We start from the raw sequence: 22,979 nt of genomic DNA, 5'->3' as shown, positions 1-22,979 counted from the left end.
ATATTTTATATGGCTATCCATACTTCATTGAACATAAGCATAAAATGGAAGTTTTCCCTGCATCTTTGGGTCTTCATTCTGAAGCCTCCCATATCATATGAAACTATGCTTAAATAAATTTATTATTCCTTTCTCTTGATAACCTGTCTTTGTTACAGGGGTGTTAGCCATAATCCATATGATGGAGAGGAAAGTAATCACCTCATTTCTGCCTCTACACTTTCCAGAGCTTAGAAATTCCACATCTAAACTCCAGCAGCAATGGCTGGATCTCCTTATTAGAAACTGCTTCGGCCGGGTGCGGTGGCTCAAGCCTGTAATCCCAGCACTTTGGGAGGCTGAGGCAGGTGGATCACGAGGTCAGGAGATCGAGACCATCCTGGCTAACATGGTGAAACCCCGTCTCTACTAAAAATACAAAAAACTAGCCGGGCATGGTGGCGGGCGCCTGTAGTCCCAGCTACTCGGAGGCTGAGGCGGGAGAGTGGCGTGAACCCGGGAGGTGGAGCTGCACTCCAGCCTGGGCGACACAGTGAGACTCCGTCACAAAAAAAAAAAAAAAGAAAAGAAACTGCTTCTCCCTGATATTAATTGTCACTTACTAAACCTCTCTGTGGTATTTTCCAGAGCGTTAAAATGATCTGATGATGGTATCTTGCACACCAGTGATGAGTAAGGCTGATTTAGGAGATCTGACCATCTACTTTGCTTTCTGTTTTACCATTCAACAAGCAGCCTTCACAAAAATGGCTTTTAAGAAGATAGCAGCTCTCAGTAGAGGACATACAGTTCCTTTTCTTTCCCAATGAATGACACCTCCTTCATTTTACTCCTTGTTGCCTATTGCTTAGGGTTCTCCTCATTCTGCACCCCATTCCCAGCTTGTTGATTTTTTAGAGGCAACACTTTCTCATCTACTTTATCTTACTACAAAAACTCTCCCTAAAACCTACTATTAAAAACGCTTCCTGAAAAAGCTCATAGAGTCTCCAAAGCTCCCTACTGAATACCAATATCCATAGTGAAATAGTTTCCTATTTTATCATATAATACATTAACTAATTTCTACCTAAAGCCAAAAGTTAGTAAGAGTTGAATATGTAGAGAGAGAATCTTCACATTAAGCACCTTTAAGACTCAGAATATAATACTATAATACAGGGTATAATAAGCATTTAGAAGTGATTTAATACAAGTATTAGTTAAATGAACACTGTATATGGATCAACATACTCTGATTAATGAAAGTACAAATTCCCAGAGAGCAAATTGATGAATCCAAAGAATTCTAAGAATCTTTAATTATAGTTTGGATATCAAGATAAATTAAATCAACTATGCAATTTCCAAATATCTTTCATACAGGATGATGTAGGCTAAAATAATGATACAGCAAAGTGTTTAATTACAAAATGTAATTCTCCAGTGATAATGTCATGCCAAACCTCTCTTTTGCTTACTAGAGTGTCAGCTTGGTGTTCAAACAGCCAACTTTACTACTGCTAGGTCAAGTTACTGACAGTTAGTTATATAAGGTTAACTCTCACCCAAGAAAATCCCAATAAATAAGAATCGTTATGTTTTGCGTCCTACTTCATGATACAAGAAAGGAGGAATTAATTTTAAAAGGATTATAATTATCTAGCCCAACTTCAGAATCAGTATTAAATTTTCAAAAAGAATAAATTTTCAGAAACAACATTGACATTTGCTACCAATCAAGCATAAAACTTGTTTATACAAATGGTGTGTAAAGACCAAAAGTAACAGAATTTTCCTCACTGTCTTTTCATCCTCCCAAACCAGCCAACTAACTGTTGCAGGGAAACCAGCAGAGGGAGCACCAATCATTGTGGTTTTTTTTTTTTTTTTTTTTTTTTTTTTTAAATGTGTGCTCTGAAAAACAAAAGGAATTGTCTTTTAGTGGATATCTAGATACTTTGTTAAGACTGGTAAAACCCTTATAAAATACAAATATTATTTGCCACTGTTAAATTTCCCCTTTAACTGATTTTAATTAATCAGTATTGAAACATTTTATTTATTGATGCTTTTAATTAAGAAAGTAATACCTGTTTGCTGTACGAAGTGAAACAAATCAGGGGAAAATTTTTTTTAATCAATATTTTCCTATCTTTCCTTCAGATCTGTATTATAAACAGACTTGTGTATCTTTTCACATCCTTCTCATAAAAACAAATTATATATACACATATATATGTGTACTGCTACATGGAGAGACACATAAATATACACACATGCACACATATGTGTACTCCTACATATATGTATATATGTCTCCCCATGTAGGAGTAGCCTCTCTTTAGGTAACAAAATAGCATGAAATATCCTCAGATATACAGTGGAAAATTAGGAAATGTGAAGTAAACACAATGTCAGGCCATATAACAACCATGTGTGAACAGAGTGTCAAAACATATAGGCCTGAAATTATATCACTGCCTTCCAAATGAAAAATCTAAACACGTATGAGTGAATGTGTGGACCTGGAAAAACAAATAAGCAAACCAGAATACAAATATCTGTCTTAAACTGTGATGAGGAAAACTAGGTGAATTAATTTCTGTTTGCAATTTATGTTACCAATCTCCTCACAAAATAAAACAAAAAAATTAGCAACAAAACCACTTAGGAGCTTTAAAAAGTGAAATATATTAAAATGCATTCTTCAAAACTCACAATACTGGCTGGGCACGGTGGCTCACACCTGTAATCCCAGCTACTCGGGAGGCTGAGGCAGGAGAATCATTTGAACCCAGGAAGCGGAGGTTGCAGGTGAGCTGAGATCATGCCTTTGCACTCCAGCCTGGACAACAAGAGCGAAACTCCGTCTCAGAAAAACAAACAAACAAACAAAAAACCCTCACAATGTTTTACAAATTCTAACTGAAGTAGAGCAAATCCCTTTCCATTCCATTTATTCACGTAATTGAATTAAATAAGCAAAAGAATATAACCACAGATACCAGTGGAAGAGACACTTCATCCCACTCCATAGACAGAATCCCTGAATTTCACTATAGGTTCTGACCCTGTCCAACATCATTCTTTACAAAAAGATCCTTCTAAATTAGTGAGCCCAGGACCCAGAGACCCATCTAGCCAGGTGGTAGCTGTTTTTGTGGATTTACGTTTCTGAAGCCAATAAATTCGCCGAGGCTTCCATGGCCTTTACTGTGTATCCCCATCCATTCCTGTCACTCAGCATGCTCTCCTTATTTTCCTCCACGTCTCTGCAGATGCACTTTCAGAACACAGCCTTTTAGAAGTATACTTCATCTTTACCAACTTCTACGTACCCTGATCCCATAGCATGGGGCTATCGTTTCCCACACAGAAAGGAAGGAAATATTGCAGAGGGAAGAGACAGGACGCAAAAGGAAATAATGAGAAAAAACTTACAAGGGTAGAAGGGAAAGGCCCTACTTACAGGGTTCTAAAGAGAAGTATTTCTGGGAGTAGGGAGTAATTAATCAACTGCAGTATCCATCCCATCTCTCCAAAGCAGAAAAAGGTCATTTTATCTGCTTGAAAAAAAAAAAAAAAAAACTTTTACTAAGGGCTTCAAGCATTTAGAAACTCTTTCCAAAACCACATATTTGTGATAAAATAAGAGAACACAGTATAGGGATCCTCATTTCATAGATGAGGAAAACTGAGGAATGGAGAGGTCAAAAGCTGACTTAATGTCACAGGAAAGGCAGTTGCAGAGTTAGGATAAGACCCAGAGTTCTTGACTCCAGCCCTTTACTTTATCCACAAAGTCAACACAAGCAGTCTAGATTTGTTATCTCGCCCCCTTCTGTCTCAAAGGCTGAGTGACAAAGAGCCCTTAGTGTGATACTGAGTGTAAATGACAGCACAGGAAGTCCATTCTCAGGGCAAGCTGTGAGACTGGCAGCTGAACAGGAGGCCAGAAAGCAAGTCTGTACAGAGCACTTTCAGTCTACACTCACTATCTCGTCCCTACTAATGCCCAGAGTCCACAGAAGGCAAGGGAGGGAGTAGGGGAGGCTGCGGGAGGGTCCACTTAGTTCATCAATTCCTGAGTATCCTTTAGCACCACAAAAGGCTGAGACTTAATGAGAAAGAAATGAATCATCTATAGAACTGAATATTTACTTTAAAGATGATATTTTCTGTGTGTAATTCACTTATAAATTGTGAATTTTATAACTGTGAACTGTCTGTATAACTACCGTGCAGCTTTTCAAGCAACACTCTTTTCTGACATGGTACTAACCTGTTAATTCAACTCTTTGAAACATGTTAATACAGTTCTCAAGGAATTCCATCTAGTCAAGTAACACATGTTTGAAGCTGAAAATGCTGAAAGTGAAGAAAAATTGTATCAAAACAGGTTCAGTATGAATATCAACCATATATGGAAGAAACATTTATATGAAAGCCACACCCATATGGATTCACAGTTGTATCAGCCAAGATACTGTAAGTATACCAAGTGTGTTAGTCTAACCATATAGCATAAAGATAGATTTACTTGTGCTATTATGGCATGGTTGTTTACTGCAAATACAAAAGAAAATGAAGCCTACCATGACCTAATTCCACTGTAAATTGGATTTTATTATCTTCCTGTAAGCATACATTTCATTACAAACATTTTATTATGAAAGGATGATCAAAGGAGAAAAATAAATTAATCATACATGTACAACAATATCTCAAAGTATAACCTGTAATTTTCCATTTACTGTTAAACTGACCAGCACTTCTTTTTTTTTTTTTTTTTTTTTTTTTTTTTTTTTTTTTTTGAGACGGAGTCTCGCTCTGTGGCCCAGGCTGGAGTGCAGTGGCCGGATCTCAGCTCACTGCAAGCTCCGCCTCCCGGGTTCACGCCATTCTCCTGCCTCAGCCTCCCGAGTAGCTGGGACTACAGGCTCCTGCCACCTCGCCCGGCTAGTTTTTTGTATTTTTTTTAGTAGAGACGGGGTTTCACCGTGTTAGCCAGGATGGTCTCTATCTCCCGACCTCGTGATCCGCCCGTCTCGGCCTCCCAAAGTGCTGGGATTACAGGCTTGAGCCACCGCGCCCGGCCATGACCAGCACTTCTATAGTGATCAAACTATCCTGTGAAAAGAGATGTTTTACATAACCTTATACTTCATTTTAATATTACCAGTTCAATCATATTTAAATTGATGGAAATAGACACAGTGCATTAAAATCTGACACATTCATTCTTAATTTTAGATGTCCAAAAGTTGTGAAAAATTCATCTCTAAGATGCACACTTTGATAAAAAAAAATTTCATTTAAAATGGTTTCTGTTCAAAACATTAGTCATCTATAAAAATAAAGATACATAGGGAATCATTAGTGAAGGAGATTATTTTATATTATTTATTTATGCCTGTATTTTAATTATTTGTAAAGTCAATGAGAAGATAGTTTTTTCCAGAATCTAGACTGCAACATATTTAAAGAGAGAAAGAGGCACACAAAGTAAGACACAGACAGAGATCCAAAGAGACAGAAAAATTGCAAAATGTTCTTACTTAAGACACCAGACTACTTCAGTTACAGCATATGCACTCCTAGGTCAGGGTTCCTAAATCAATAGACTGAAGAAAAACTGCCTTGTCGTCAGAACTCCAAAATATATGGGTCTCAGGAGAAACAAATACGTGGAGCTGTAGATCTAAATCCAAGCTCAACTCTGTGGAAGAAAACAAATTTTGCCTGTAAAATAAGTTGAGCTACTTGACCAGTACATTAGAAATTACACAGCAAAATACTCTAAAGACAGGATCCTAGACTCATTTTCCTTTCAAAAGTAGGGGGTGAACAGATAAGGGACACTAATTGCGGCAAACAGAATGCAAAACTGAAAAGCTTAAATAAAAAAGACTGATGAAAGCATAACATTAAAAAGAGAAGTGTTTAACTGTTAAATCATCCAAATTGCTTTGCCAAATTTTGACATGCTTGGTTTCCTGTAGTAAAATCTCCCTCTTTTTTTTTTTTTTTTTTGGCTTTTGAAAAAAAAAAAAAAAGTGAGGAAAAATAACCAGCTGTTCCTTGTATAGTTCAGGAAACAAGTTTGATTTATTACTTTAAGGTTATTTTTGAATGAGCTGCTTGTGGCAGCCAGAGTGCAGAAGTCACTGAGGCCTGTCCACTTGAAGGGCTCAAACTGTTTCCTGAACAGCCCTTCTTCACTCCTCACCTCCGACGGCTATTATTGACAACGTGTGACTGGGGCCTTCTAGGATTTTATAACAGCAGGGGTCCCAGCCAAACAATCGGGCTGTCAATTACCTTTTCCCCTGTTGTGAAAGAGGGGCCCAAGACAATGCAACTTCTCAGCAGGGAGTTGTGCAGCTCCAAGAATGTAACCCACTCTTGCATCGTTCAGCATTCAAAACCAAGTAAATGGTTGGTGCCTTCACTTTTGTCTGTGTGTGTCGGTGCAAACCAGAATTACTGCAAGGTGTAGATGTCTCCATGGCCGGAATTTTAAGTTCTTGCTAGGGCAAAACTGACTCTGTACATTGTTATCTCTGAGCTTCATGGAAGTTTTTTCTAAGTTCCCAACAGACACAGAAAGTCTCCCTCCCCCCACCTCCCAGCCTCCTTCTGTAAGCTTGTCCTCCGGGAACGCCCAAGCCTCTCTACCTATATTGTGGCTTAAAAAACTTCCTGTGGGCATTGATGACTTGCTGTGAGCACTGTCCATCATCCTGGCCCTTTGTCTGGCAGTCACTTCCATTCGAATTTGACTGACTGAGGCAGCCTGAGTTATTTGTAAAGAACAACAAGGCTTTTCATTCATAATTTTAGTAGGGGGACAGGGTGCTAATGACTGAGCTTGAAAAACTAGGGAATGTGGTATTCAAGGCAGGAAGAAGCCCAACTGGCTGCCAGATGAGGGAAGGAAAGGATGTAGGTGAAAAGTGCCCGCATAAAAAGCCAATGACATGAAGATCACATGTATACAAATAGAAATTGAGTTTTTAAAAGGTGAGATAATCTGAAGGATGGAAGCAGGAAGGAGGGCAGGGAAAGTCTATCAGGATTTCATTAACTTTGAGGTCGAGTTACGTGCCAGAGTTTACAGAATCCGAAACCCTATAAAGTGTCTACAAAGAAAGTGATCTTTTCTTCCACTGCTGGTTCTCCTACAAAAACAAAAGAAATAAAATAAAAAAACAAAAAAAGGGGAAAACTGGTTTTCACTCTTTTTTGGTACCTTTCACCTGTTCAGACAAAGAGAGTTTGTTTTCCCCCTTTGGAACCAAATCTCCAAAGAATTTACTTTTGGGGTCTCTAGTCCATTTTATGTACATACAGCATGAACATAATGTGTAATGATTTTACATATCTGCTGCTTCCAAAGAAGAAAACTTGCAAAAAGGTAAATTTATGGTTGAATTATTTGTATAGGTAAGTCTTATGTGATTTATCTTTCTTGCAAAAATAGTAAAATTGTGTTTTCTTTTTTTAAATTCAGCAATTAAAAGTCACATTGAACTTTTCATGTATGATTTTGTTCAACGATTCATAGAAAAAAATTGAAATAGCAATATTGCATATTTGCAATCTATTGTGAATTAGCAGAATGATACAAGGTGCTTTAAAAAAATTTAATTCTGGCCAGGTGTGGTGGCTCACACCTGTAATCCCAGCACTTTGGGAGGCAGAGGCGGGTGGATCACCTGAGGTTGGGAGTTCAGGACCAGCCTGACCAACATGGAGAAACCCCATCTCTACTAAAAATACAAAATTAGCCAGGCACGGTGGCACATACCTGTAATCCCAGCTACTTGGGAGGCTGAGGCAAGAGAATCGCTTGAACCCGGGAGGCAGAGGGTGCAGTGAGCCGAGATCGCACCACTGCACTCTAGCCTGGGCAACAAGAGCAAAACTCCATCTCAAAAAAATAAATAAATAAATGTAATTCCGTAAGTGAAGAATTTTTCAATCATTTGTAGAAAATCTTTACTATGTTTCTTGCATTAAAGCAAGTCAAATAAAGGCAACAATTGAACAATAACAAATGCTGATTTTTGTAGAGATTGGCAAAAATAATTTTTCAGGCAATGAGACTCTGGCTCTTTCCATGTTTAGTCTATTAGGATTTGCGTTCTCAGGGAGCACTTAGGGCTACTGAGGCCTTGGTCAAAGTTCAGACCCTGGGTTGGGTGCTTACTGATCACTAAATTCCTAAGCCATGAGCAGACCCAACAAACCTTCCTAAAAACAGAGGAGCTATTGCCACTACTCCATGGCCCACATCCATGATTTCCTTTCATTCTGACAACCATTCTGTTCTGTTCAGTGGGGAAGCAGAGGCATGTACTTTCCATTCATTTCCATCTAAGTACGCAACAAAAGCAAAGGTCAGTGAACAGATAGCTGAGGAGTTCCAACACTAACCTAAAGTAGGCCTTTAGTGGGCTTGTATTATTATCATTTATTAATTTAATTTCATCTGTATTTTAAGTGTATATATATATATAAATATATGTATATGTAAATTGAAATAATGTTAGATAGACCATGTCATCTTGTGGCTTGCTGTGCCACCTGAGCATATCCTCACAAAAACCCTTAGGTTTTTGAGAAAAGGATTAAATAACTTACCCCAAGTCTTAGGATAAAGATAGATTGAAAGCTCAAGCACACCTTGGTTATTCTATATTCAAAGCCAAGTGAAGCCTCACCATGCTCTTCTGTCCACTATCTCTTGGAACCTGGAACCTGAAGCTCAGGCAATTGTTCCATGAATGACAGATGTCACAACTGGCTGAGTCCAAGCTCAGGTCAAAACGTGAAGTAAGTGAAGGTAATAACCTTTAGTATCTTCTTAGACTTCCCCATCAGCTACCTCTATCCTCTTCTTTGGTGGTGTATGTTAATAACTGGCTTCCTGGGATTAAAAAAACAAATTTCAACATCTGGGGATGTCTACGTTGTAAACACATTGACCACGGCTAATTCTCTTTTCTTTTCTTTTCCTTTTTTTTTTTTTTTTTTTTTTTTCTGAGACGGTGTCTCGCTCTGTCACCCAGGGTGGAGTGCAATGGCACGATCTCAGCTCACTGCAACCTCTGCCTCCCAGGTTCAAGCAATTCTCCTGTCTCAGCCTCCCAAGTAGATGGGATTACAGGCACCCACCACCATGCCTGGCTAATTTTTGTGTTTTTAGTAGAGATAAGGTTTCACCACATTGGTAAGGCTGGTCTCAAACTTCTGACCACAGATGATCCACCAGCTTCAGCCTCTCAAAGTTTGGGGATTCCAGGCATCAGCCACTGTGCCTGGCCACCATGGCTAATTTTTGAACCTGACATTACTAAAAACATGGGAAGAGATGCACATATTCAGCTCTTGCAAGCAAGTATAAGCCTGTTCTAGCACCCACCATCATCTATCCATACTTTGTTTCATGTCTTGTCTACATTCTATTCTTGTTTTCGGTGAGCTATGAATCCCTATTATGAATTCAAAGTATAATAATATAATGATTTTCATTTATTGAAGGGTTATTAGAAGTCAGACATCTTCTAAACACCACACGCATTAAGCATTTAATCCTCACAGTGATGCTCTGACATAGGAAATTCTTTTATCCTCCACTTTACTAGTAAAGAAACTGATGCACTGGGAGATTGAATAATGTATAAAAGGCCCCCTTCTAGATCAACATAAATCATACTCTATGTGAAGGTTCTTGTTATCTTATTTTTTTTAAATCTCCCCATGTAATTCTAATATATGGCCAGGGTTGAGAACCATTAACATAGTTAACAAAACAAGAATCCTTGTTATTTGAAAAAAATATAATAACATCCCTATTGCATGTGATTAACTATATGTTAGGTCTTGGATAAACCTTGATTCAAAGTTCTATTTGGTTGTGTAGAAACATATCATACATTGAAAAACAATAGCTCTGTAGAAATAATGAAGTGAGAATGTGGGTTATCTTTAGGATATAATATAGTTTTCTAAAAAAAAAAAAAATTCTGAATAACCTAAGTATCTCAATTCATAAGGTATCAGTAAATTTTATAATGACTTTCTGACTGTCATTTCAAATACCACTGATTTTTATTTACTTATTCCACTTAATTTTGTGTTACCAGATAAAATACAGTATGAGACATACTAAGAAACTGTTGTTTAGCTGTAATAAAAATGTAACTGATTGTTCTACATTTTTGTTAGCTCTGGCAACTATAGATTAATTTGGGGTGAGAATTGTCATGCTTTGAATCAAAATGTCACATAAAATCATGTTCCTTTATTATCTTTCATCAACCAAACTTGTCCATCCACCACGCTTGGCCTTGAGAGTATACCAATAAGCAACTTGGCTTTATCATTCATACCAAATAAATTCTGGATGATTCACAGAAAAAAAAATGCAAATGTTAGGCTGGGCGCGGTGGCTCACGCCTGTAATCCCAGCACTTTGGGAGGCCAAGGCGGGCGGATCACAAGGTCAGGAGATAGAGACCACAGTGAAACCCCGTCTCTACTAAAAATACAAAAAATTAGCCGGGCGCGGTGGCGGGCGCCTGTAGTCCCAGCTACTCAGGAGGCTGAGGCAGGAGAATGGCATGATCCCGGGAGACGGAGCTTGCAGTGAGCCGAGATCGCGCCACTGCACTCCAGCCAGGGGGACAGAGCGAGACTCTGTCTCAAAAAAAAAAAAAAAAAGAAAAAAAAAAAATGCAAATGTCCAATGAATATAAGAAAATATGCTAAACTTCTGAAGTAAACAAAGAAAAACATGAAACAACGAGATATTCTGCTTCATCTACCAGATAAGCACTTATTTATTTATTTATTTTTGAGATAGAGTCTCTCTTTCACCCAGGCTGGGGTGCAGTGGTGTGATCTTGGCTCACTGCCACCTCTGCCTCCTGGGTTCCAGAGATTCTCCTGCCTCAGCCTCCCAAGTAGCTGGAATTACAGGCACCTGGCATCATGCCCAGGTATTTTTTTTTTTTTTTCTTTTGGAGAGACGGGACTTTACCATGTTGTCCAGGATGGTCTTGAACTCCTGACCTCAGGTGATCCGCCCACCTTGGCCTCCCAAAGTTCTGTGATTACAGGCGTGAGCCACCGCGCCCGACCTAAGCACTAATTTAAAATTATCGGGAATCCAGTTGGTATGAATGATAATGTTAAATTATAAATGTACTAGAAGGGCCAATATTTTTATAATTTGGCTACAAGAAGCTATTTTAAGCAACTGAACACAGCCAGAAACCACAAATGAAAAAATTGATAGGCATGAGTTTTCACACAAGTTGAAAATGTCTTGTATGGCAAAACACAAAATAAAAGGAAAAATACTGAAAGTAGGTTTGAAAGATAAATAGAAAATGGGAGAATATTTGTATTTTTAAATAGGATACATCAGAAAATAAATAAATGAAGGACAAGCCTCTCAATTAGAACATGGAAAAAGGATATGAACTTGAATTCACAAAAAGAAAAAAAAAAGCAAATGTCCAATGACTATAAGAAAATATGCTCAACTTCTGAAGTAAACAAAGAAAAAATGGAACAATTAGATATTCTGCATCACATACCAGGTAAGCAATGATTTAAAATTCTGACAAAGCTTGCTATTGGTCAGGGTTTGGGGAAATAGTCACTCTCACAGACGGGTTAGAAAAGTAAACTGGAATAATGTTTTGGAGAGCATATTAGCAGTATTATTAGAAATTTTAGATATGCACACATTTGATTCAAATTCTATTTTCATGAATGTATCCTAAGAAAACACAAATGTGCAAATATAAAGGAGCATGCTTATTACAACACTATTTCTTCTAGCAAAGCAACCTGTCCCCAAACCTCCAGATGTCTGGAATCTAATGACTAGCAATATGGAATTTTAAAGTAAATATTCACCAAATATTAACCAGAAATGCCACTATGATGTCTCAAATATACTTACAGAATTCTTTCTCGGATTTTTGCTTTTATAAGTTTAGGAACTGTTTGAGTTTCTTTTTTTTTTTTTCCATACAGTGAGTATATAATTCAGAAGATAAATAAATAAATCCATTTGCCATTTGGAGAGCAATTATAGGAAAAAAAGAACATGTGCACTTTTTTCTGGATAATTCTGGAACATAAAGTACTCCGTATAAATTGATGAAAAATGGGTATTAAAATATACTAGAGATTTTTGTTAAAATTCTCTACTACTGAAAGCATACTAAATCCCTCCTGATCCCAGCTGGTTCTTTTTATAACACCTGCTGAGCCATGATGCTAGTGACTACATGGAAGAGGTACTTACCCTTCAGGTACTGCAAGCTGACGGAGGGTATTTGATATTATCTTAGATTTAAAAAGTATCACGATTTGTAATAACTTGAAACCTAGTTACGAAGGTGGAGGAAAAAACAACTTCTTTGGAGAATATATCTCCAAAGAAGGTTAGATCCAGAGATAACTGTTTCCAGTCCTTCAAGCAATCTAGATAAGAACTCAAGTGGTCTATTTTGAATTCCTTTGCATCTTTTGTTAAAACCCCCCCCCTCACCCCCCTGCAATTCCCTCCGAGAGGCATTATCAACAGAATTTGGGAAATTCAAAAGTGAAATGACTAGAGTCATGGTTGTCAAAACAAAAGGTCCATCATTACAAAACCCTTTGTCTTAGGAAGGTCCCTGAAGAGGCCATGCATAGACTAATTTTACTATTTCAACTGGGCTGTTAGGAGAAATAATGGTTGAAAGCCCCAAACTGTTAGTCCTGGAAGCAGCATGCACTGTTATGTTCTGTGCCATCTTCAAATAGACTGCCTTGGTAATAGAACTAACAAACTAACCAAATAGCTATTCACTCTTCTTTTTCTCACGAATGTGTGATATCATTTCAAGATATCAGTACTAGGACTAAACCTATTAAGGCCAAGTGGCTTGCTCAATCCCAGAAAGAAACAAGCTACAGTTGCTAAAAGCTGCACTCTCCCATTACTACAACATAAATCCAAAGCTTACACCAGCCAGCAAGTGTAATCTTACAAATATCTCACTTCAACTCACGCAACACACCTACTAGAAAAGAAACATGTCTATTGCTGTCTTCAACCAAAGATTGGGAAAAACAAATTCACATATTTGATGTACTGTCTCATTGAAAAAGTTGAGATTATAGTTGTAAGATGAAGTAATTATAAATAAATGAATACAGAATATAAAATGAAGCCAGAGATGACAGATCCCAGTGTGTGACCAGAATCCTATTTAACAAGTACTAGGAAGGTATGTTACTTGGTGAGTATTAGAAACTTGGGGCCAAGCGCGGTGGTTCATGCCTGTAATCCCAACACTTTGGAAGGCTGAGGTGGGTGGGTCGCCTGAGGTCAGGAGTTCGAGACCAGCCTAGCCAACATGGTGAAACCCCATCTCTACTAAGAAAAAATTACAAAAAATCAGCCCGGCGTGGTGGTGGATACCTGTAATCCCCGCTACTCGGGAGACTGAGGTAGGAGAATCACTTGAAACCGGGAGGCTGAGGCTGCAGTGAGCCAAGATATCACCATTGCACTCCACCCTGGGTAATAAGAGGGAAACTCCATCTCAAAAAAGAAAGAAAAAAATTTAGAAGTGAATTATTGGTGCAGCATGGATTTCCATGGATTCTGTATTTTCCAGCATTAGGCAAATGGCAACACCTGTTCATGTGTCAGGGTTGCCTCTCTAGAACTTTCCACAACACATTTGAAAATAAGCTCTGTGTGTGTGTGTGTGTGTGTGTGTGAAGTTTTGCCTTCCATTCTATCATACTTTTTTTTTTTTTTTTTTTTTTTTTTTAGCTGGGCGTGGTGGCGTGCGCCTGTAGTCCCAGCTACTCAGGAAGCTGAGGCAGGAGAATGGCGTGAACCCAGGAGGCGGAGCTTGCAGCGAGGCGCGCCACTGCACTCCAGCCTGGGCAACAGAGCGAGACTCATGTCTCAAAAAAAAAAAAAAAAAAAAAAAAGAGAGAGAGAGAGAAGTAAAGTGTTTGAGATATAGCTGAAGTGCCTATCTACCTCATACCTCATCCCTGTCTCCTCCTTCCCACCTCAGAGGCAACCACTGTTCTAAAGCTGAGTGTATCACTCCCACGTGCATGTTTATACACAAATAATATACAGTAGGATTTGATGTATTTAACCTTTACATACATAGTAATTAGCTATACACTGATTGTACTTTTTTTTTACTCAATCTACTTTTTGAGACTTATGTTGACAGATGCAATTTTAGTTCATTCTTTTTAACAGAGAAAAACTGTATTATTAATCTCCTATTGATGGACAGTTAGGTTATTCTCTAACTTTTGTTCTAACAAACAATGTTACAATGAATTTTTCTTTTCTTTTCTTTTTTTTTTTTTTTTTGAGACAGGGTCTCACTCTGTTGCCCAGGCTGGAGTGCAGTGGCGCAACCACAGCTCGCTGTAGCCCCAAACTCCCAGGCTCAAGTGATCCTCCTACCTCAGCGTCCTGAAAGCTGGAACCACAGGCATGTGCCATACCACACTCGGCTAATTTTTTATTTTTTTTATAGAGACGGGGTCTCCCTATGTTGCCCAGGCTGGTCTCTCACTCTTGGGTTCAAGTGATCCTCTCACCTCAGCTTTCCAAAGTGCTGGGTTTATCATACTTCTAAAGTATCTTCCAAAATTAGCCGCAGTTATAATTTTGGAATGTAACACGAGAATCAGTTTGGGGACACATTACAGTAGCTGCAGTAGGCATTTCATTGTGCATGCATCACACATACACAAAAACATAGTTCCTCTTTTGGATTATAATTCACTATGTAAACTTTGGAGGCACAACATGGTAGCTTTACACACTTCATTCTCTGAGAAAGAGTAACAATTGCAGTAATTAATATAAAGACTAAGGAGTAAATTAGAAAGAATCAAACGGATTCTTGTGTTTATCTTGAACTTAAGTTACAGGTTAAACGTTTTCCCAGCCAGCAAACTGGAGATTGTGAGGAAAGGGGGTGAGGGGGAAGAGCTAGATGACCTGAGATTCTTTATAGCTCATGGAAGATAACATAAATTCCTAGATTTTCCCCAAAATATAAGGTTCTCTAAACAGCTGGAAATTCCCGATCTAAATTCCATTGCATGCTTTGATCCCTAACAATGTGTCTTCGCAAAGTTCCTGTAGCGCTGGGAGACGAGCAAGGCACAAGTGTCTCCTAGAAAGCCGCCATCGAGTGCAGGAGTTTGGAGAGGCGAAGAGATGGCGTTGCTTTCACCTGCTCTGCTCGAGACTTGCTGGCCGCACACCAGCAGCACGTTCCCGCCTAGCCTTGCACAACCAGGCTTTGACCCTCTCGAGCAGACAGGAGGGAAAGCTATCTTCTGTGTCGTTTATATTAATAGCTTTGTATTCATTTTAAACCAACCTGCCTAGTGCACACACGTTTTGGAAGGTAACCCAGCCTGTCCGCGTCGAGTCCCGGAGAAGAAAGTCGCCTCAGGCCCGCGCCGGGCGGGCGACCCCTGGTGGCCAGATGGGCTGCGAGCACAGCGGCGCCTGCGTTCACTGGCGGCTCAAGGGATTCGGGCGTCTGGCGTCCTGCTGTGGCCGTAGAGGCCCAGCTGTCTTGCGCCTACAGCCCCGTGACGCTCGGCAGCAGGCCCTTGTAGCCTCGTCCACCCTCATCTTAGGGGTCGGGGGACGTAGGCCAGCGCCCGGAAATAACGCATGCCACGTCCCTTGCCATCTCTGGTTCCAAATCCCTAGAGAAAGAGGAGAGCCTTAGAGAAACATGGAGAAGTCAGGGTGAGAGCGCAGCGAGGCAGAGAGCGCGCTGGGGACGTTCTAGAGCGAGAGCTCAGAAGAAGGCAGCTAGTTCCAGGGTAGCTGCGAATGGATTGGGTTAAAGCTGGACGAATGAAGCACCATGTTTTCCTAACACTGCTTTCAAGAACACCCCGCATGGGGCAAGATCACAGGTGCTATTCGGGAGTTTTGACCGTACAAGCAGGTAATTCCCTGTGAAGTAAAAGCATTCTGTAAGTCGCTCGACAGAATGCAGTATTAGGCGTGTGTATGCGCGAGTTTTAATTTTCCACTGGTGCTCCCACGTGAAGGCACATTTCTTAGTAATGGAACGGCAGCTAGGACAGTGCATATGTATGCATTTTCTATGTTTATTTTTTTTTAATGGGAAAGAATAGTACACTTTCAACATGGACAACAGGATCTTAAGAAACGTTCTAGGTGGCAAGAAAAGTGGGAAATGAAGGATGACTTTTAGTTAAGGGAAGAAGGAAATCTGCAGGGAAACAGTGAGCCAACCCTTCCCTCCCCCTCCCTCCCATTTCAGAAGCCCATGCTGTCGCCCTGAGTAATCATATTTCTGTCTATTAATGAATTAAGTTAAAGGGCTTAGACTGTAGACTTTAGCTATTGCATGAAGCAAAACAGTAAGGAAGCTCTTCAAAAAGCCTCCATTCATAGATAACCCCCCTTAAAAATGAAATTCTAATAAACGGAAAAACTACAAGTCGACACAATCAAAAGCCAATCCCAGCAAGAGCAGAAGGTACTTGAAACTCGAATCTGCATTCCGCTCCTCCCGTACAAGGCTCGGAGGTGGGGGAGGCGGTTTGTGCTAGTGCCTGGTGTATAATCGGGTTAATCCAGTAGACAAAGAATAAACCAATAGCCCTCCCACCTCACTTCCCGCTCCCCTTCCCCTCCCCCTTCTTCTCCCCCCGCCCCAGCCCCCGTCACCCCCTCCGCAAAGGGGAACAGAAAAGGGGAGAGGTAGACTTGAAATGGATTCCGGATAAAGTCTTAAAACCTGCAACTTGTTTTTCATGCTAACACTGCGTGGCCTGGATTAGTCTTAAATGTTCATTCCCCTTTCCTGGTGGCAAGGAGAAAGTTCCCTAAGTCAGCTCGAGCCTCTGGCTCGTCCTCATTGCCTCTGGGGAAACCTTAAGGTCAGTGTTTCCTTGAAACTAGATAAACTGACCCTGCAGTGCCCAGCCCGGCCCCGCGGGCGCCCCGCGTGACGGCGCCCGAGCTGCAGGACCGGCCTGGGGACGCGCGGGGCGGCGCGGTTGCCCTTTTGAATGCCTCCTGCGGCTCGGAGCGCTGGCGGGCGCTGGAGTGTGAGTGAATGTAGCCCCGCGGAGCCAATGAGCTGGGACCGGATGCGATATATCCTCTGGGACAACAACTGCTCTGTTCCGCCTCGGATCCACATGACGCCATTTACTGCTGCCGCGGCCGCCGCAGAGCTCCCTGCCTCCTCCGGAAAGGCGAGGGCGCAGGCCAACGGCGAGCCCCCCCCGGGCGGGCCCCAGACCCTCCTTCTCCTCCTCCTCCTCCTCCTCTTCCTCCTCCTCCTCCTCCTCCGCACCCACCGCCCCCGCCTCGGCCTCGCTGCCTCGCCTCCACAACGCCCAGTCTGCACCGCCGAGAGCTGCGCGCCGCAGCGCTAGCGGAGGAGAGGGGCCGGCGGAGCGCGCAGCGCCCAGGCCCCCGCGCCCGCCCGGCCCGGCCCGGCCCGCGCCCCCGCGCAGCCTCGGCTACGACGCGGCTGCGGCCGCACCACTTGGCGATCTGGCTTTAGGTTCTTCGTAAGGCCGTTTTCTTTTCCCATTCGCTCATCTGCCAGGAAAAGGGACTTGCCGTTGGCGCTTCGGCCTCTTGTTCATTGAGAAAAAAGAGGAAATACTCCGCGTGCGCTTCTAGAAGGGGGGTAGTCTCCAGCCCCGCACCCTAGAGTGTTCATCAGCGGGGAATTTGGCTCCGAATTCTCCTCCTTTTTTCTCCCGCCGATTGCTCGGAAGTTGGACTGAAGCAGAGGTTGGAAAGAAAGGGAAAAAAGTTTGCATCGAGATTGGATTTATTTGCACATCGCAGAAAGAAGAGAATCCAAGGGAGAGGGGTTGGTGCAAAGCCGCGATCACGGTGAGGCACGTTTGGCTCTTCTCTTCCTGGCGCCGTGGCCGGCGCGTTGTGGGCAACATGGAGTAGGTGCAGCCGGACCAGGAGTTGGGTCCGTCTCTCCCCGAGCCTCCCCTTCTCAAATCCCGCAGGGTCTTCGCGAGGATCCGGGGCGCTCCCCGCGAACCTGCCTTGCCCGGGGCTCGGGCTCGGCCTGCCTCTGCGGGGACTTCTGTATGCACCCGGTGCAGTGTCCCCGGCAGGCGACCCCGCGCGCCCGCGCTCTAGGGGGTTGGGACAGAGGACAGCTCGCAGCCTGCTCACAGCCGTGCACTGGCCGCGAATTCGGCGCTGAGAGCGAGAGAGGGAGAGAAAGACACTTTGTATTTTCCAGGTCGCCTTTGCAGGCGCCCGCATTTCTAACCTGTTCCTCCTCTTGGTGGAAGGCAAAGTCCGGAGAGAGGCTGTCCCTAGGCGGGGCGCTGGTGGGGCTGGGGTACACGGGTTGCTCGCCTCGGGGGCAGGAGACCCCCAGAGTGAGAAAAAGGCAGAGTGCCGGGTGGAGGGAGTCCCCGCCTCTGCTCAGTGTGGACGGTCTAGCCCGGAGCGGGTGGGAGCGTCGCCCTGCCTGGCGCCGGGTCTCTGCGGTTCGGAAGTGCAGCTCTCTCTCTTTTCCGTTCTTCGTGGTCAGCCTAGGTCACACTTATTTTATTTTTGGAAGCTCAGGCTGACCCAGCGCAGGAAGAAAGTCATCAAGCGGTCGCGATCATTTTCCATTACCTGAAAGTAGGTGGCAAAAGAGGCAGTTTTTTTTTTCCTTTTATTGTTGTTGTTGCTGTGTTTTAATTTGGATTCTTGTGTGTTTTTTACAAAGCAGTTTCTGTGTCCGTTTGCCCCACCCTAGAGCTGAAGTTCTTTTCCCCTAATCCTCAGTCTGATCACACACTGTTCTTAATGGGGGTTTCAAAGCACTTTCAAAGGGGAGGGGGGACTGGGAAAGAGAAGAGGGGCGGAGGTGGGGAGTCCAGCTTCGAAGAAGGAGGCCAGGGATCGGATCGGCAGAAATCACTTAAAAAATAAAATTAAAAAGCCCCCTTTTCTTTCAAAGATGCTACTTTGACTGCAAGCAAATCTGCACCAAAAGTTTACAGCTCCGGGAGCTGGGTTCTGCGCGCCCGGAGTGAGCAGTGGGGCCCTGGAAAATGCCCCTTTTTTTAAAAAAAAAAAAAAAGCAATTTTTCTTTCACTTTAAGAAATATGATATCTTTTTTTTTTTTTTTTTTTTTTTTTTGTCTCTCTCGACCCAAAAGGAGATAGGCGTGTGCAGATTACAGGCAATGCCCCCTTCGGTCAGTGCAGCGTGGAGTCGCTGTGTGTGCGTGGGTTGGACTTGTGCGTCCTGGCTGCGTGTCTCAGGCAGGGCTTTCGTGCTCGCCGTGTCAGGGTGGCAAACCTGTGCCGGATGTCCGAGGGGCTTTGCAGAAAGCCTAGAAGTGGGCAGCGTAACCTGTGCCTCGGGGCGGAGTGGCTCCTTGGGGCTGCAAGGCAGTTCCCTTGAGTTGGGGGAGATCTTAACTGGGGAGAGGGAGGCGGGGGAAGTGTGCTCCTGCATTTCGTGACACGTCCCCTTCGGAGGCGCCCGCGGCCCCCGCCTGTCTGTGAGTCTTGTCTGTGAGTCTTGGGATCGTAAGCAGGGGGGCAGCCTGGCCCATGGACAGCGTCAGTCCGCCTGGAGAAACGTACCCTGGGGATCGGCTGTGTCCCACCTGCTGGGGACGGTGTTGGGGCACAGAGAGGCGATGAACTAAGTGAAAGCAAAGGGCAGCGTTGTCTTCTGCCATTCTTTTGGAGGTGAGGAGACCCGGTTTCCAGCGCTGCCTTGCTCCGAATTGGGAGACGTTTGTCACCTGCCTTGTTCGCTGTGGCCTCTATTCTAAAGAGCGGAGGTTGGATAAAGGTCCGCTTTGCCTGTTTTATGCTTTTTATTGCCGTATAGGCTTGGGAAATTGGGCGATCGTTTTGAAATTGAAGAAGGACTATAGTTTAAGGAATTCCTTGACAGAATGCTAGATATGAAATGTGACATTTGAATTTTTAAAACACTTTTCTGGTTATCATTTCGTTTGTGTTCTCAATTAATTTTTTGAAAACAGAAAATTAGTTGAGCTTTTGACATGCTTCATTTCTAAAACAGGGAGAACAACCTTTTAGCAGCAGAATCTAAGGTGGTGTTCTAGGCTATCAGACTGTAAAATACTTAATTCTTAAGTTGTTGAGAAGTTGGAAATAAATTCTTGTCTTCTTGTTGTGTAAGTTTGCTTTAATGTGTTTCTGGCACCTAATAGGATTTGATTTGCTTTTAGTTCTATAACTTTGTGCTACTATACAATTAATTAAAAATAGCATGATTGTTATAAAATTTTTAACTATTTTGGGTATTTACTTTTTTGCATGCCACATTAATTCTACCGGGTTTGAAAAAGTTACAGAATACTGGATACGTCACAGTTAAAGTGTTTGATGTAAAAGTAAAAACTAAGAACCAGAAAGAATCTTAAGGCAAAAATGGCCATGACAAATGGAAACCTATTTCAAATTTTGAAAAGATTTTCAACTTTTGAAAACGTTGGTAGCAGTGTTATATTCCAGTGATACTTTCTTGTGGTTTTTACATTGAACCTGAGCCTTACAAATTGTATGTTTCTTTGAATAAGGAGTTCTTACTTAAGTGACTCAAAGATCAGCTTTGTGTTGTTGTACATCACGGGATTGCAGAATTGTCAGTAGCCAGTCGTAATTTTTACTTTTGGGTACAGGCGTTGTTGATCATATGGCTAATACCTCCCCACTGCCATTCCATTTCAAATCCTGTTTCTCTAGGGAAAGTGGGAAGTGAGGAGTCAATTCAGGTGGGTGGAGAGTGGGAAGTATCTTAGAGTATCAACCGTTCTTTCCTCTTGGCTTCCTCAGGAGTTCAGATGTGTTCTAAGCCTGCTGGAGTGACCACACTTCCAAGACCTGATGGAGGCCAGAGCTCAGAGTGGCAACGGGTCACAGCCCTTGCTGCAGACGCCCCGTGACGGTGGCAGACAGCGTGGGGAGCCCGACCCCAGAGACGCCCTCACCCAGCAGGTACATGTCTTGTCTCTGGATCAGATCAGAGCCATCCGAAACACCAATGAGTACACAGAGGGGCCTACTGTCGTCCCAAGACCTGGGCTCAAGCCTGCTCCTCGCCCCTCCACTCAGCACAAACACGAGAGACTCCACGGGCTGCCCGAGCACCGCCAGCCTCCTAGGCTCCAGCACTCGCAGGTCCATTCTTCTGCACGAGCCCCTCTGTCCAGATCCATAAGCACGGTCAGCTCAGGGTCGCGGAGCAGTACGAGGACAAGTACCAGCAGCAGCTCCTCTGAACAGAGACTGCTAGGATCATCCTTTTCCTCCGGGCCTGTTGCTGATGGGATAATCCGGGTGCAACCCAAATCTGAGCTCAAGCCAGGTGAGCTTAAGCCACTGAGCAAGGAAGATTTGGGCCTGCATGCCTACAGGTGTGAGGACTGTGGCAAGTGCAAATGTAAGGAGTGCACCTACCCAAGGCCTCTGCCATCAGACTGGATCTGCGACAAGCAGTGCCTTTGCTCGGCCCAGAACGTGATTGACTATGGGACTTGTGTATGCTGTGTGAAAGGTCTCTTCTATCACTGTTCTAATGATGATGAGGACAACTGTGCTGACAACCCATGTTCTTGCAGCCAGTCTCACTGTTGTACACGATGGTCGGCCATGGGTGTCATGTCCCTCTTTTTGCCTTGTTTATGGTGTTACCTTCCAGCCAAGGGTTGCCTTAAATTGTGCCAGGGGTGTTATGACCGGGTTAACAGGCCTGGATGCCGTTGTAAAAACTCAAACACAGTTTGCTGCAAAGTTCCCACTGTCCCCCCCAGGAACTTTGAAAAACCAACATAGCATCATTAATCAGGAATATTACAGTAATGAGGATTTTTTCTTTCTTTTTTTAACACACATATGCAACCAACTAAACAGTTATAACCTTGGCACTGTTAATAGAGAGTTGGGATAGTCTTTGCTGTTTGCAGTGAAATGCTTTTTGTCCATGTGCCATTTTAACTGATATGCTTGTTAGAACTCAGCTAATGGAGCTCAAAGTATGAGATACAGAACTTGGTGACCCATGTATTGCATAAGCTAAAGCAACACAGACACTCCTAGGCAAAGTTTTTGTTTGTGAATAGTACTTGCAAAACTTGTAAATTAGCAGATGACTTTTTTCCATTGTTTTCTCCAGAGAGAATGTGCTATATTTTTGTATATACAATAATATTTGCAACTGTGAAAAACAAGTTGTGCTATACTACATGGCACAGTCACAAAATATTATACTAATATGTTGTACATTCGGAAGAATGTGAATCAATCAGTATGTTTTTAGATTGTATTTTGCCTTACAGAAAGCCTTTATTGTAAGACTCTGATTTCCCTTTGGACTTCATGTATATTGTACAGTTACAGTAAAATTCAACCTTTATTTTCTAATTTTTTCAACATATTGTTTAGTGTAAAGAATATTTATTTGAAGTTTTATTATTTTATAAAAAAGAATATTTATTTTAAGAGGCATCTTACAAATTTTGCCCCTTTTATGAGGATGTGATAGTTGCTGCAAATGAGGGGTTACAGATGCATATGTCCAATATAAAATAGAAAATATATTAACGTTTGAAATTAAACTGAGCTGTTTTGTCTTCTTTTATCTTTTGTTTCTTTCAAGTGTGAGAAACTGCATTTTATGTTAACGGTAACGTTTTAATGAAATAGTTAACCACTTTTCTGTAGAATTATTTTGTGATTGCTGCTTTAAAGTAAGCTGGATTTGATGACTTTCAGAGACAATTGTAGCAATCAACAGAACTAACAACATTTGACTTAATATCTATACTTATAAGAGAGCTTATTTTAGCTATGTAATTGTTCTTGTTCTTCTCTCCCCCGCCCTTTTTTTTATTTTTATATTTGCAGATTATCTGAC

General features: G+C 42.2%; 1 protein-coding gene across 6 annotated transcripts; it reads left to right on the top strand.

The window, feature by feature from the left end:
• The first annotated feature begins 17,223 nt into the window (after positions 1–17,223).
• On the top strand, positions 17,224–22,680 carry SPRY2 (sprouty RTK signaling antagonist 2). 6 transcript variants are annotated; one of them, XM_015121298.3, is made up of 2 exons: positions 17,224–17,953; positions 20,900–22,680. In XM_015121298.3, the coding sequence occupies exon 2, from the start codon at positions 20,951–20,953 to the stop codon at positions 21,896–21,898; it is 948 nt and encodes a 315-aa protein (XP_014976784.1). In that variant the 5' UTR covers positions 17,224–17,953; positions 20,900–20,950; the 3' UTR covers positions 21,899–22,680. The 6 variants fall into 6 exon arrangements, with proteins under 6 accessions (XP_014976784.1, XP_077830008.1, XP_014976786.1 ...); XM_077973882.1 differs by having other exon boundaries at positions 17,224–17,958; XM_015121300.3 differs by lacking the exon at positions 17,224–17,953 and adding an exon at positions 18,252–18,715.
• Positions 22,681–22,979: the final 299 nt, after the last annotated feature.

Source organism: Macaca mulatta, chromosome 17 (assembly GCF_049350105.2).
Source record: "Macaca mulatta isolate MMU2019108-1 chromosome 17, T2T-MMU8v2.0, whole genome shotgun sequence".
NCBI lineage: Eukaryota > Metazoa > Chordata > Mammalia > Primates > Cercopithecidae > Macaca > Macaca mulatta.
This window is presented reverse-complemented; position numbering and strand designations above follow the sequence as displayed.